The sequence below is a fragment of the Tympanuchus pallidicinctus genome, unplaced genomic scaffold, assembly GCF_026119805.1.
Source record: "Tympanuchus pallidicinctus isolate F22 unplaced genomic scaffold, pur_lepc_1.0 scaffold11, whole genome shotgun sequence".
Lineage (NCBI taxonomy): Eukaryota > Metazoa > Chordata > Aves > Galliformes > Phasianidae > Tympanuchus > Tympanuchus pallidicinctus.
The window spans coordinates 20,937,130-20,951,900 of NW_026294627.1; the positions used below are offsets into that span (position 1 = coordinate 20,937,130).

Consider the following 14,771-nt stretch of genomic DNA (forward strand, 5'->3'; position numbering starts at 1 on the left):
GATCCAATATTAGCTTCTGATCTTGCTCTCCTCTGTCACTAGTGTAGATGCACAGGTAGCATTGTTTTCCCTGTATGTGCACGTGTTTGCCTGCTCTTTTTAACCTCGTTTTCCCTCAGACCTCCTCACTAATTGTGTTATCCCTTCTGTTTTCTTCTGCTCTCTTCTCCTTTCTACTCAACAGTGTTTCCTTCCACAGAGCCCCCTCATGTTTAAAGATCAGATGCAGCAGGATGTCATAATGGTGCTGAAGTTCCCATCAAACTCTCCGGTCACACACGTGGCAGCCAACACGCTGCCCCACCTGACAATTCCTGCCGTGGTGACCGTCACCTGCAGCAGGCTCTTTGCTGTCAATCGGTGGCACAACACAGTAGGTAGGTCCTCACAGCTGGATTTCTTTCAAAACTGAAGATCTTAACAGCATGGCTTTTAATTTTGAGTGGAGATAGGTAGATATGAGTTAATCTCACTCACTTGCGTGTGTACAAATACATAGCAAACGTACAGTTATTCTGGTTTCTGTCAAATATTCAAAGCTTCTGTTTACTCTGCTGTCATCCCTAGAAACACTCTCCATAAGAGCAGCACATTCCCATGGCAGCCAGTCGATTTGTAGTTACATCAAGATCAGACTTTGATATAATAATTTTCAGGGGCACGCTGCTGTTCTTGACACAATCTATATCAATATGTTCCAGGCTTCAGAAAAATGTACTGGCATGCATCACTGTCTATTGCTTGTGAGAGCTTTCAGGCCTTCCTCTGGGTCACAGTGTGGTAATGTGGGACGGAAAGCAAACTGAAGGCAGGATTGTTCTGAACAGAATTTTCCTCATTCTGTCTCAAACTGAATGAAATCAAAAGCCCATTTAGTGGGGTCAGGCCACGTTTCCTTTCCTGTCCTTGCTCACTTCTCCATTGCCACTAGGACTCTCCTGTCTCCTCCCCATCCCTGGGGCCCTTGGGTAACCTGAGTGGCAACCCTGCCCATTGCAGGAAGGCTGGAACTGGGTGGGATTTAAGGTACCTTCCAACCTAAGCCATCCTGTGATTCTATGGTGCTTTGATTCCTCATCCGGCCTTGCAAGTACACAGATTGTCCTGTGCATTGCTGAAAATGTGGTGGACCACAAACTGCAGCCCCACTCAGGAATGAAGGTGTCTTTCTGCTCTGATGGCCCTCATGCTGCAACATATGGAAATTTTTGAATGTGTCTTACCACCTGGAAAAAACAAGAAGTTGCCTCACGTTTGAGAGTGTGACTCAGTTGCTGAATCTGAAGCTTTGTCAGGACTGAGCAAAAAAGAAAAATCCATCCCCTCTTTACAGCATAGGAGGACTCCCTGGACAGAAGTAGGCCCTTCAGGAGATGAAATAGTGAATTTGAGTTAAGAAGTCTCCTTCCAGTAGAAGTAAAGCAACTCTAGATTAATTAGAGGTTTCACTGCCTTAACTATAGACATCTCCTCAGTAAATAAGTCAAGTGAAGTAGATCCCATCTTTTTTGCACAAGGCTAACCAAAGACTTGTGTTAAAAGTCATAATTAGAGGACTGAATGGGAATTCCCTTACGGGCATGCATTTAGAGGAACTATCAGTGAGAAAAGTTAATACCACACTGAATTCTTGAGTAGTAAGAGAAGCTGTAATTGGAATTTTATTCTGACAGCTAAATAATGTTAGCATGAATATTAAAATTTCACACATAATCAGAAGGTTCCTATTTTTTTTTTAGAAACTCTGTGTGTTGGTTTATAGAATACAACTGAAATAGAACAGAACAGGACACCTGGTTGCCTTTCACAAAATTTGAATTTTTGATGCTCCAACAGGTGCAATGGCATCAGATGTAAACATGTTTTGCCCATTTCTTTAAAATGAAAAATTAAGGAAAAAAATAGTAATTTCTTTACATAATTGTCCTCAAGGAAAGAACTAAGTATCAAAAATGATTCAGAGATACAGAAGCTGCCCACTAGTATTTTAATTTTTTTTTATTAACAATATTTGTCTGATCTGTAATTGATTCCCCTATATTTTTTCAGGGATGCTGCCTAAGTACTCTGCAATTATCAACATTCTAGACACTTCCTTATGAGAAGGCTCATTTAGTACTTTTCTATTTATTTTCTTACTACATGGTCACGTGAGGGAAAACCAAAATTCCTACATATACTTTTCTGTGAAGGAGTCAAAGTCACTAAAACAATAGTATCCTGAAGTTTTGTTTCGTCTTCTCAAGTCACCCATTGCAACAGTAGAAAATAGCAATTATGACTGAATACAGAGATTGTTAGTGGAGTGTTCCCAATGTATAACATAAAACAAAAGAGTTAGAAATATGAACAAATCCACAGTAGGCTAAGGAACACAGAATCACAGAATCACAGAATGGCCAAGGTTGGAAGGGACCTCAAGGATCATGAATCTCCAACCCCTTGCCACATGCAGGGCCACCAACCTCCCCATTTAATACTAGACCAGGCTGCCCAGGGCCCCATCCAACCTGGCCTTGAACACCTCCAGGGATGGGGCATCCACAACCTCTCTGGGCAGCCTGTGCCAGCACCTCACCACTCTCTCTGTAAAGAATTTCCCCCTGATGTCTGACCTAAATCTCCCCTTCCTCAACTTATAACCATTTCCCCATGTCCTGCAGTTATCAACCCCTTTCAAAGAGTTGATTCTCTTCCTGTTTCTAGGCTCCCAATAGATATTGAAAGGCTGCAGTGAGGTCACCCTCCAGGCTGAACAAGCCCAGCTCCCTCAGCCTGTCTTCGTAGGGGAGGTGCTCCAGTCCCCTGATCATCTTCGTGGTCCTCCTCTGGACCCTCTCCAACAGCTCCCTGCCTTTCTTGTACTGGGGGCTCCAGACCTGGACACAGCATTCCAGATGGGGCCTCACAAGAGCAGAGTAGAGGGGGACAATCACCTCCCTGTCCCTTCTGGTCACCCCTCTTCTGATGAAGCCCAGATTACCATTTGCTTTCCGAGCTGCAAGAGCACGCCAGTCTCAATCATCAGTTTGCTCCGAGTTTGTTCTCAAGAACTTTATATCTCCTCTTATGGAAGATATTCTTGTGCAACATGGCAGTTCTAGACAAAAAAATTTCTTTTCTTCACGGACTATTGTGACTCACACAATGGGAAGGGTCTTCAGAAGAGCCAAAGCAATGCTATAAAGGCCTGAAAGCATATATTACTAAATATTCAGTCCTTGCTGCAAATTAGAACATCTAAAGGACTGCTGAAGATAGGAATGATTATGATAAATTTACTGTGGCCTTCAATTTCCCTGCAAAATATTCTAGATAAATCCACACAAAGGCCCAAGTTTCTCCACAGAGATTTCAGTAGCATTCATACAGTTATTATTTCTGTTTCATAACCAAAGAGTAAAGAAGTCTGTATTTCTATAGCAGAGAGGAAGAAATATTTGAAGACTCATAGAACAAGAAATAGTAAGAAGTATTATTTGGATATAGTAATTTCACAGTAGTTTTAAACCTAGAAAAATCATAGAAAAAATATCAGATAACAAGGTTCCTATGTTCTTTATTTTCCTTTCACATTTAGGCCTTCGAGGAGCCCCAGGATATTCTTTGGATCAAGCCCATCATCTTCCAATTGAAATGGATCCATTGATCGGTATGTCAAGATAAAAACATAGAAATATATTTGAAAATGGCATTTTCAAAAATTGTTGATTAAGATGTATTTGTATGCTATGCTTTTTTTAACATAGAACATAGGAAAATATTTATTTTTGTCAGTCCTAGAAAATAAAAAGCATTACCTATTGATGCTGAATGGATCTGAATGCTGCAAGTGTTATTTGTCATCATCATCAGCAATTGGTATTTAAGAAACAACTAATTAAGTCAGCTACATTGTCAGTCCGTATTTATAATTCTGTTCTCTTATCAGGTCACATTAATAAAATAAAACGTGAGGGTCTGGCAGAGCTCACGGTTTTTAGTTTCATACAGACTCTGTACAGCAGTTAATGTAAATTCGTTTCATTAATTTATGATTGGGATTTTCTTAGTAGGGATTAAATTAAATTAAATTAATAGCCCAATTATTGCATTTTAAATTGTTGTACTACTAATCTACAACAATTGTTGTACTACAAATCTAAAAATATTTTTAGAAGTTGACTATTTAAAAATAAGTACCAGCTGAAATTATTAGAGTGCTATTAATAAAGGTTGTGACCCCGTGCTTATAGTTGATGGTATTTCTCTTTAATTGAAACTGTTTGCTTTGTCTTTGTAAATTTTTGTAATAGGTGCAGTTTTGAGTCAGAAGTTGTGGGTAGGGATGGTTCTTAGAGCAAATTTTGAAGGACCACTGAGAAAAAAATAAAAGTTTTTTAAACATCTGTAAATGAAAAGTTAGTTGTCAGTATTTGTGATCGAAAGATTTGTGTACAAATATCTCAGGAGAGTTAATTTTATCACTCTATATGCTTCGTTTTCTCATATAAAGACAGTGTTTTTGTTAGATTTTCCTCTCAAAAGCTGGCAAATTACTATTGTGCCCACCTGTTCTGAAAATCTGAGTAATTTGTTATATTTCATTGGATGGCCATAGAGTCTCTGGTGATTTACATTTGTATTCTTGAAACATACGTAAACCTGGTATTAACATGTATAAGGAATTTTAAATTAGTGGACATTTTTGTTAAGTCTCTTATTTCATGCAGTTGTGAGAAATTTAAGTAGAATAATCAAAAATGGGGACAAAAGAAATTTCAGAGCATTATGTGCAATAAGTCATGTTCCTATGGACACATTCTCTCTGAGTGAGTTTGAATGTGGTGCTTTGGATGTGGTGAGTTTTGTTCTCCCTGAGTTTAACATTTGGATGTGGTGCTCAAGGACACGATTTAACGGAGAGTTGTTAGAGTTAGGGTAGTACGGTTAGGTTGTGGTTGGACTTGATGATCTTTTCCAACCTGAACAATTCTATAATTATATGATTCTGTGATCTCAGCTAGCTTCAGTCATTGGAAGTTAGTTGTAAAGATTTCCTCTATAGCTACTGTCAGAAGTGAAACTGTCCTCTGGAATTGTATAGTTCTGAGACAGCTATTTCAGTGTGAGATGACATGCTATTTGAAGCGATGTCTCTACAGTGGGAACAGATGAAGTGCAGGTAAATAGCTTGTATACCAAAGTGTTAGAATATTAATACTAGGTGAGAATACACCTTTACTGAATTGCTAAATCCTGCCTCTAATGCAATGGGAAGTCAAGAGCAAGTTAGTTAATGACTCACATTCCTTCTTAACTGCTCCATTTGACATATGGGATGGTTGGCTTCAGTAGTAATCATTCCTTTTCCCTCTGAGGGAATTTCCAAGTATTGCCTATGGTGTGAATACTATTCCTTATGGCCTGTGTTTAGTTTTGGGCCCCGCACTACAAGAAAGACATGAAGGACTTGGAGTGTATCCAGAGGAGGGTGACGAAGCTATGAAGGGTATGGAGGACAAGTCTTATGGGAAGTGGACGAGGGAGCTAGGACTGTTCAGTATGGAGGAGACTCAGGGAGACGTTATTGCTCCCCAAAACTGCCTGAAAAGAGACTGAGATGAAGTGGAGATTGGCCTCTTCTCGCAGGTAACAGCAGTAGAAGAAGAGGTAATGCATGAGGTAATTGCTTCAAGTTCCACCAGGGCCACCTTGGGTATTAGGAGAAGCATTTTCTCCAAAAGTGTGGTCAGGCATTGGAAGAGGCCACCCAAAGAGATGGTGGAGTCACCATCCCTGCAAGTGTTCAAGAAATGTGTGGAGGTGGTACTTAGGGAACATGGTTAGTGGACAATACTGGTGGTGGCTGGACAGTTGGATAGTTGGACTACGTGATCTTAGAGAACTTTCCCAACCTTGATGGTTCTACGATTCTATGATTCTAATAATTATAGTAATTGGTTGAATCCTTATTTTTGTCTTTAATCCATTTAAGAATCAGAAAGTATAGAGGACGTAGGGGTCACACAACACAACCTGTGATATTTTCTGTAGCAGAGGTACCAATCAGCAAGAACTGAATCTGTGGTACTATTAGCGTTGACTTCCATTATGTTCCTGAAATTCAATTTGTTTTTGAAGAGTTCTTCAGCAGAGAATATAGGGTAAAATATTGCCACATATTATGCAGTGCATCAGGCAGTTTATGAGAAATTGTCATCTCCTGTAAAATCTTTTGTCTTATTCAAAGAGTAACCAGGAATCTCACAATATTTTTTTATTTCTGACACCCATATAGACAGCTCTAAATGTTCATATTCAGAATGCTTACTCAACAACAAATTCACAGTTCATTGAAAGTTAAATGTATTCATTTTCCCTTGTAAGAGGATGACAGGAAGATGTTGGAATGGCTTACTTATAAAAATGGTTTGCATTTTGTTACAGCCAATAACTCCGGTGTGAACAAGCGGCAGATCACAGACCTGGTGGATCAGAGCATTCAGATCAATGCACATTGTTTCGTGGTCACAGCAGATAATCGCTACATTCTTATCTGTGGTTTCTGGGACAAGAGTTTTCGAGTTTATTCTACAGAAACAGGTGACCTAAGTACAACCAACTGTGTCTCCCTAGGTCACAAAGTGGGCTGCTGTCTTAATACAACTACGTTTAATACCTCTTATATTTACATTTATACCTACACCCATATATATACATTTAATACCTATATTTAATACTCTTCAATAAATTATGAAACACTGTCTGTTAAATCCTTTGTTATTGCCTGAGCATAATAGATAAATAGGATGCCTTCCTTCCTTCCTTCCTTCCTTCCTTCCTTCCTTCCTTCCTTCCTTCCTTCCTTCCTTCCTTCCTAGATGAAAGATGTAATAGGAAACTGAAAGGCATGCAATTTTCTTAGAGGCTATTCAAACTGTAGTTATATTCAATGAGCTGATTATATCACAAGGATTAACCAAAAGTTTAGTTACAATATTTTAATGGCAAAATTATTTTTGTCTCTGTTTATGTGGTGTACTAAGAAAGGAAGCTGCATAGCCTCTTCTGGGAGCCAGTTTTTTGGGGTTTTTTTTTTTTTTTTGGTCAGATGATTTAGTCTAACATTCACTATACTGCTAAAAACTGTTTTCATTATTGGAAAGAAAGCAGTGATGGTTCATATACTATCTTATACATGTAATTCATGAAGCTCACAAATAGTATGCTAGCATCATTACTTAAATACTGATGGACCATTAACTCCACTTAGTATTCAGTGAGTGCAGCATAAACTTGATTTTCAGATATAAGTCTTTGATTGTGAATTGATAGAGAGCAGAGACCTCAAAAGGAATATAAAGGGAAAAAAAAAAAAGAAAAAGCTTTATCTTCATAATTTTTTAGTTTTACTGTAGTACACAGGGAATTCTAGTTAAGAGCGTGAAGTAAAACATACATTTCAACTGAATTCTGCTAATGATTTAGTCATGTCACAGTGCTGCAAATACTCAGAAAACCTGAATTTTTATTACTTTTCACTCACCAGGAAAACTAACTCAGATTGTGTTCGGCCACTGGGATGTTGTCACTTGCCTTGCCAGATCAGAGTCCTATATCGGTGGTGATTGCTACATCGTGTCTGGGTCTCGTGATGCTACATTGCTGCTTTGGTACTGGAGTGGCCGACATCACATTATAGGTGACAATCCAAACAGCAGTAAGTATATCCTGTACAAAATGCATCCCTGAGAGGTCTTCTGCCATGGGTATTAATTTTTAGAATCTCTTTTGTCAGCCTCTAAAGACATTACCGTACTTAGCAACTATTTGCAGGTTGGTATAAGAGCACCACATGCTAAGCAGTTCACCGAGTACAAGCTAACAAAATGCTTAAACAGTTTGTGCATGGTGGCAGATAATAATATGAGGGCAATTTTTAAATTCAGAACTGCACTTATCACTTATAGCATCATGTCCTTGTGAGCAAGAACAAGATGGTTATAGCCTTTAAGTGACAGAATGTATATCAATATATTTTGATTTTTCATTCACATATATATATATATATTTTTGCATTTTAATGTATTCTTTTTGTACCCCAGCATGCTATATCAGCTGCTTGCCTATTCAAACGAGGAATGTCTCACATGCCTTGGAATTCAATGAGTCTCTTTGAGAAAGGTCTTTCTGTAGCAAGCAAACCTTTGAAGAAGCAGTGTGACTGAATAAAAATAGAAAAAGATGAAATGTCAGGAAGAGTTTATGTTTCATTTGTAGAGGACTAAGAGTATTTTGCAGTGTAAAGGGGACACAATAATAATTTGTACAGAATATTTCAAGTGCATCTATCTATAGAAGGATACTTACAGAAGTGCATTAATTTGCAAGGTTCCCAATGCAGAAATGTGACCACAGTGATAGACAAGGGAAGCTTTTATCCTGTCTTGTACAACACATCCACATTTTTCATTTAAAACAGAGTTTCTAAATTCTGATGATTATTTTCAGCACAACAATATGTCTCTTTAAATAAGCATAGAAGAATCCATCACCATCAGTTCTGATCTCTGATTCAAATACTGATTGGAGGCTGTTGTAGACCTGCCAGTTACGGACATATAAGGGAAAGTATTTCTTGAATGTCTCATAGAAATTGTTTTATTTTCATGGTACAAAGTAAATATGTTGTTAATTTGGCATAAGCAGTTTATTTATGTTTCAATTTTCTTCCATTTACCTATAACCAGAGTAAAGAGGAGAACAAAAGCCTCACATTCTCACCTGATTTTATTTTACTTTTGCAAGAGAGGGAGAATGAGGGCCAAAAATATAAAATTCCCTAACGTATGTATTTTCCATGGCTTATTTAGCACTTAATTCTCACAAAGAGACAAATTCAATATGAAGAGAGATTTCATTTCAGTGCACTCTGTTTATCTTGATGATATTTTATTTATTTGAATGCCTGTGTGATTTATGTCAAATATGGCAAGTAGTCACATCCAGGCAAATATAAACTCACAGGCACAGGTAGTAGCATTCAAAAAGATCAAATAGCCAAGTGTGCTATGCTAGCTTCCAAATATATTGATCTCATTACTTACTTCTCATGTTGAAGACACATTGAAGATGCATGTTGAAAAATGATGATTTCATCATTATTACTACTGTCTCTACTCACTGGATTAAAATTAAGTTGGATATGTTAATTGTGTACTAGTACTGTACAGAATCATAGAATCATAGAAGCAACTCAGGTTGAAAAAGACCTTAAAGATCATCGAGTCCAACCGTGACATAATCATACTACCCTAAATCTAACAACCCTCCACTAAATTGGGGTACTATGTACTATGAGTACTATGTACTACATTAGTAGTACAGTCAGAACTTCATGTGTTGTAAACTTATCCTTATTAATAGAAATTTTGACTTTTTTTTAGCGTATGCACAGCACTGATTATATGCATGAAGGATCTTCCACCTTCTAAAACTTGTACAATTCCACCATCTCTCTGGGCAGCTCTTTCAGTGCCTGACCACTCTCTCGGAGAAGTATTTTGTTAACATCCAACCTGAATCTTCCCTGGTGCAACTTAACACCATTTGGTCAAAAGAAAAGGCCGACCTCCATCTCACCAAGACCTCCCTTCAGGCAGTTGTAGGGAGTGATCAGGTCTCCCCTGAGCCTCCTCTTCTCCAGACTAAACAATCCCAGCTCTCTCAGCCACTCCTCATAAGACTTATGGTCCAGACCCCTCAGCTTCATTGCCCTCCTCTGGACACGCTCCAGGTTCTCAATGTCTTTCTTACAGTGAGGGGCCCAAAACTGAACACAGTACTCAAGGTCCAGCCTCACCAGTGCTGAGTACAGATACATGATCTTTTCCCTGCTCCTGCTGGCCACATTATTTCTGATAAAAGCAAGGATTCTTCTTGGCCACCTGGCCACAGTGCTGGCTCATGTTTAGCCGAGCATCAACCAATGCCCTCAGGTCCTTTCCCTCTACACAGTCTTCCCGCCACACTGCCTCAAGCCTGTAGTGCTGCCTGCAGTTGTTGTGGCCAAAGTGCAGGTCCTGACACTTAATCTTGTTGAACTTCATTGCATTGGCCTCAGCACAGCAATCCAGCCTATCAAGATCCCTCTTGATAGGGTCTTCCTACCCCAGGCAGATCAACACTTCCTGTCAACTTGATGTCATCTGCATGTCATTTCTAGCCTTTTCCAACCCAGACCATCCTATGATGGGAAATGATTTAGCATAGAGTTGTTAGAGTTAGGGTGGTATGGTTAGGTTGTGATTAAAGTCTTTTCCAACCTGAGCAATTCTATGATTCTGTGATTCTGATTTTCAGAAGTAAAGAGTTCTCATAAATCCTTTTGAAGTTAGCTTTAAAGTTTTGGATAGTTTAAGCCAAGGAAGTAGTTTTATAAAGAAACATTTCCTTATCTTCTCTTCTTCATTATTTACTAGTAGAAGATTAGGACTTGTAGGAAAAATGAAAGTGAGATGTTCAGTGTAGGTCAAATCCAATTAGTTAACATCTTTAGAATGAACTTCCAGAAAGATGTAGATGATATTTTCAGGGGAAAAAAAAAGGAAGGATTAGTTTCTTAAAAGCTGTCATCTGGAGACACAGATAAGGTATTTTATATCACAGAATGTAAGAAGATGAAGAATTCAAAGAAAAATGTCAGGTATAGTAATTATCTGGGCTGGGTGCTTGGCTTTATAATTATCTTTTAAGCTGAAAGACAGTTAATTATCAATTTCAGTTTCAATGCATGAAGTTACTAAAAGGATCTTTAGTTGTTTCAGAATACTGAAGGAGTGAGTAAAACAAGCCCCTAGTCCTAAGAAGTTTATATAATTTAACATTTATATGGAAAAATGTATATGTAATTTCAATAGGAAACATGGTTATCACATCTATTGTGAAACATTCTGGAACAAAATATTTCAGAATGAATTCCTTACCAATTCTCCTAAAATCCCACACTCCAGAATCCATGAGTTTGATGAAGTCTTCACTACATAACACATATGTCAGGAACCCAACCTGTTGGACCTCTGGGGATCTGAATCTGTGCTGATGTGTGCTCAGCAGGTGACCTGAGCTTTGACTGTGGGAAATACAGAACCAGGGCTGGTTTAAAGGGGAGAATGGAGAAAAACTGTGGCTTGGAAGAGACTCTTGCAAGTAGCAACTCCAGCTCAGTTGTTGGAAACTTGGCTGTGAGAAAATGGTGAACTCCCTTATAATTTTAATAATTTTTTTTAGAATCAATACCTTTATTAAGTTATCACTTCTATTCTCCTACACTACATATCAAAAAGGAGTTTCTGGTTCGGATTGCACTTGTCACAGTTATTTTACAGGCTGTGAGAAGGGTGAAATTTTGCCAGATTTTAAATACAATGCTTTCCGTGGAGTGGATTTCAAAAATAGCCTGCATAATAACCTTGTGGTTAGAATGTTTGTTCAGGAAGTAGGAGACTAAGTTCTCAGCCTCTAGAGGCTGATGGAATTCAAACCCGCATTCCCATATTCACAAGCATATACTTCATCAAATTCATGCATTCTGGACTATCAGGCTATAAATTAATGTGGGAGGGGACCCCTGTGAACCTCCAGCAAAATTCTTTTCTCTACTTCATTTATGGATTTTATATGACATAATGTTTGGATAAAAATAGAGATAAATCAAGAAAACAGAAACTGCACACATTTAGCAGCAATATGCAGGTCAAATCTCCCTACCTGTCCTTCTTCTGGTCCAACAAAAATTGGTTTTGTGGCTGCATAATGGCTAAGCAGTGATTGAGAATTATCTCAGCCTGGAATAGAGCCTGGAGATGCTCCTGGTGAGTGGGAGATGTGGTATGAATTCCCCTAGACTAAGGGGGAGCTGAATGCTGTTTCGTATGTTTTTATGTATATTTAAGCCTCCTCTTATTTCTTTAGCTTTAGTTAAATAAGTAGTACCACTGGGACAAACACTGAATTGAATGAAGTGTAGTCATCCTGCCAGTGTTAGATACCTACTTTCTATGCCAAAATTGGCCATTTGAAATAGGTATCTGAATCTGCACCCTATTAAGTTGATCACCACATAACATGAATCTGTCAGAAAGAGAAGAATCTATTTCTCATAGGAAGACACAGCACATACAAAGGGCATCATTTGCTTATTTTAATTCTTTCAAGTGATGTGGCAAATGTAACCTTTGCAGCTCTAAGGGTTTGAATAGGAAAAATTATTGTTAAAGAGTTTGACAATTTGAGTTTTGATTTTTTTTTCTCATAGGGATAGGGATTGTACATAGGGATTTGTTTTAGCTGAACACTAATTTGTCTACAAATTTCTTCTTACATAACAACTGTATTAGTCATCATAAAAAGAGGGAGAGAGACTACATGATATACCCCAGAGTTCAAAATATATTGTTACTGTTGTTTTATTTTTATATTTTATGATTGCTTTATTGAATGTCTCTTTGAAACAAGTGGCTTTGAAAATGAGAATTGTCTCAGTCTTTGAACAGTTACCAAAGTAGATGATAGAATTGCAGAAAAGTGAGGGAAGGACAGATGCTTTCATCTGAAACAGACACAAATTCAGAAACTAATTTGGAAGTGATAAAAATTAATTTGCACACTTTAATTGGAATCAGACTTCTGCATGAAAGAAAAGAAGAAGGGTAGGCAGCTTGTGCTGAAACCTGATGGAAATTTTTTCAGGTAAGTACGTTGGACTTGGCCGCTTATCCTCTTGAGCCTCTCTGTGCAACATATTACATTCACCTTCTGAGTGGTGTTCTTTAAAGGGATCGATGCTGTTCCTGTTTTGTCCCTAGAGCCTGAAATTTCATTGATCTTGGGTCTTGACATTTCTCATTACTTATTGTAACGTCCAAGAGGGTGTTCACAGGAGGTGTGAGAGTGAACCCTGCTTTTTCTATCTGGAGCTGCACTGACCATAGTGAAACACATTGTCTCTAAGCCCAAATCTTGGTTTATGTACCTTAATAGCAGTCCTCACAGGTGCTAATTATCCATCCTCTCCCAGGGAGTGTGTTTGTGTATGTCTGAAAGGGAGGGCACATGCTTCCATAAAGGATCCTTCTCAAATTAACCTGCACTTTTTTAAAGTGTCACAAAGCATATTTTAATTTTCTTTTTGAGATACCATTTTTGAAACAATTTAACATTGTGAATGTCTCTGATTTTGTGAATTTGCATTTTGAGAGCATTGCTGTTCAGAACTTTGAATATTCACTCTATTCTTTTATATCCCCATACATATATACTATAACATGAACTAGGTTAACCTTGAAAAGGCCAAAATTTAAAAATAGCTGCCAATGTCTTATGTGCAAGCTGGGCTGCTGAAAGGTTCTGCTCAAGCGTATTAGTGCACATGCAAACTGCTTTGCAATTTTAAACTACATACTTGTAAGTGCAATGTAGGTGTCAATTTTTAAAATACAATGTCTCTGCATTATTCTGCCAGAGTAGAAGCTCTTTGAAAAGCGATGTATAATTTTCACCAGCACCATTTTACCAGTAGCCAGAGACACCTCTCCTAAGACTGCAAAGGCAAATGAGCCAATAATTCACCTGAACTAATGCACTTATATCTAGCATTTTACTAACAGATATTTCTGCCCATGTTTTGCTGCATACTCCATTGCACAGGGCAGTTCAGTGACTTGCCAAAACTTTTGAAGCAATTTAGTAAAAGAAATAGTAATTGAAGTTGCAAAGGCTCTCATCCAACATATTTTTCCTCATGGAGTCTGGATACTCGCAAGATGTGTGCAAGACCACTCAACTTGGTTAACTGTTTGTAGGCATATACAATGCTACTGACATTCCTCAGCTAATAAACCAGTTCTGCCAAAGGTAAGAATATTTTGAATATATGAATATTTTTCTGTCAGCAATCTTTTTTTAAAATAAATCACTTCCTCTCATTGTGGACTTTTTTTTTTTTTTGCTATTTCCTATTTTGAAGTCATGTCTGTTGGATGTAGCCTTATTTTTTCATCTCGTGCCTGTTTTTTTTTTTTCTGACAGTAAAAGTTCAGGAAGACTACTTCATTGTTATTTCCATTAAGGTGATAATAACTTCTAAGATTTTGTTTACTGAAGATTCTCTCCTCAAAAATATTAACAGAAAAATCTTTCTGTCATATTGGCTTTATTTTCAACAAATCAGTCAGCTATAGCCCTGTACTTCCTTCCATAAAAGTCAAAGATGAAATGCAAGCTAGAAACCTTATGTTTCTTTAAACAGAAGACCTTCAGATGTGTCCCCAGAACAATTTAAATAATTCCTGGAAAAAGACAATATGAAAAAAATAGTGACACTGTCCATTCTCCTTCATTTTCTTTTTATCCTTACAATAAGAGAACCCTATTACAGAAGAACCTTATGATGGTATTAAACATTGGATTTTCCAGACAGAATGGAAGACGTATTTTACTTCAGACTTTGTAGAAGAACATGCTTATTTTAGAAACACATCACAGATGTGTTTTTTTTCTTCTGCTCACTAGTAGTTTGGTTCAAAGGTGCTCCTTTGGGGAAATCACAGGGAGTTTACAATCATGGTATCTCAGCTCATAGATACGATATTTTCACCTGCAGTTCCCTCAGAGCTGCAGCCTTTGACCCCTGGTTGCATCTATCAAAGGTGATGTGACAGTGACAGAATATTTTGTTAGATTTTGAATGATTCCTGAAGTTCACAACTTCTGTCCTTAGCAATAAAATG

At 37.9% G+C, this 14,771-nt stretch overlaps 1 protein-coding gene across 11 annotated transcripts in view; it reads left to right on the plus strand.

The window, feature by feature from the left end:
• NBEA (neurobeachin) overlaps positions 1–14,771 on the plus strand; it is a 457,907-nt gene that overhangs the window by 430,685 nt on the left and 12,451 nt on the right. For 8 of the 11 annotated variants that reach the window (XM_052670998.1, XM_052670989.1, XM_052670993.1 and 5 more), the window contains 4 exons: positions 185–377; positions 3,581–3,652; positions 6,430–6,585; positions 7,532–7,702. In XM_052670998.1, coding sequence (XP_052526958.1) covers positions 185–377; positions 3,581–3,652; positions 6,430–6,585; positions 7,532–7,702 — 592 coding nt within the window. The remainder of the gene's footprint in view (positions 1–184; positions 378–3,580; positions 3,653–6,429; positions 6,586–7,531; positions 7,703–14,771) is intronic. The other 3 variants (XM_052670990.1, XM_052670995.1, XM_052671000.1) reach the window with 1 other exon arrangement.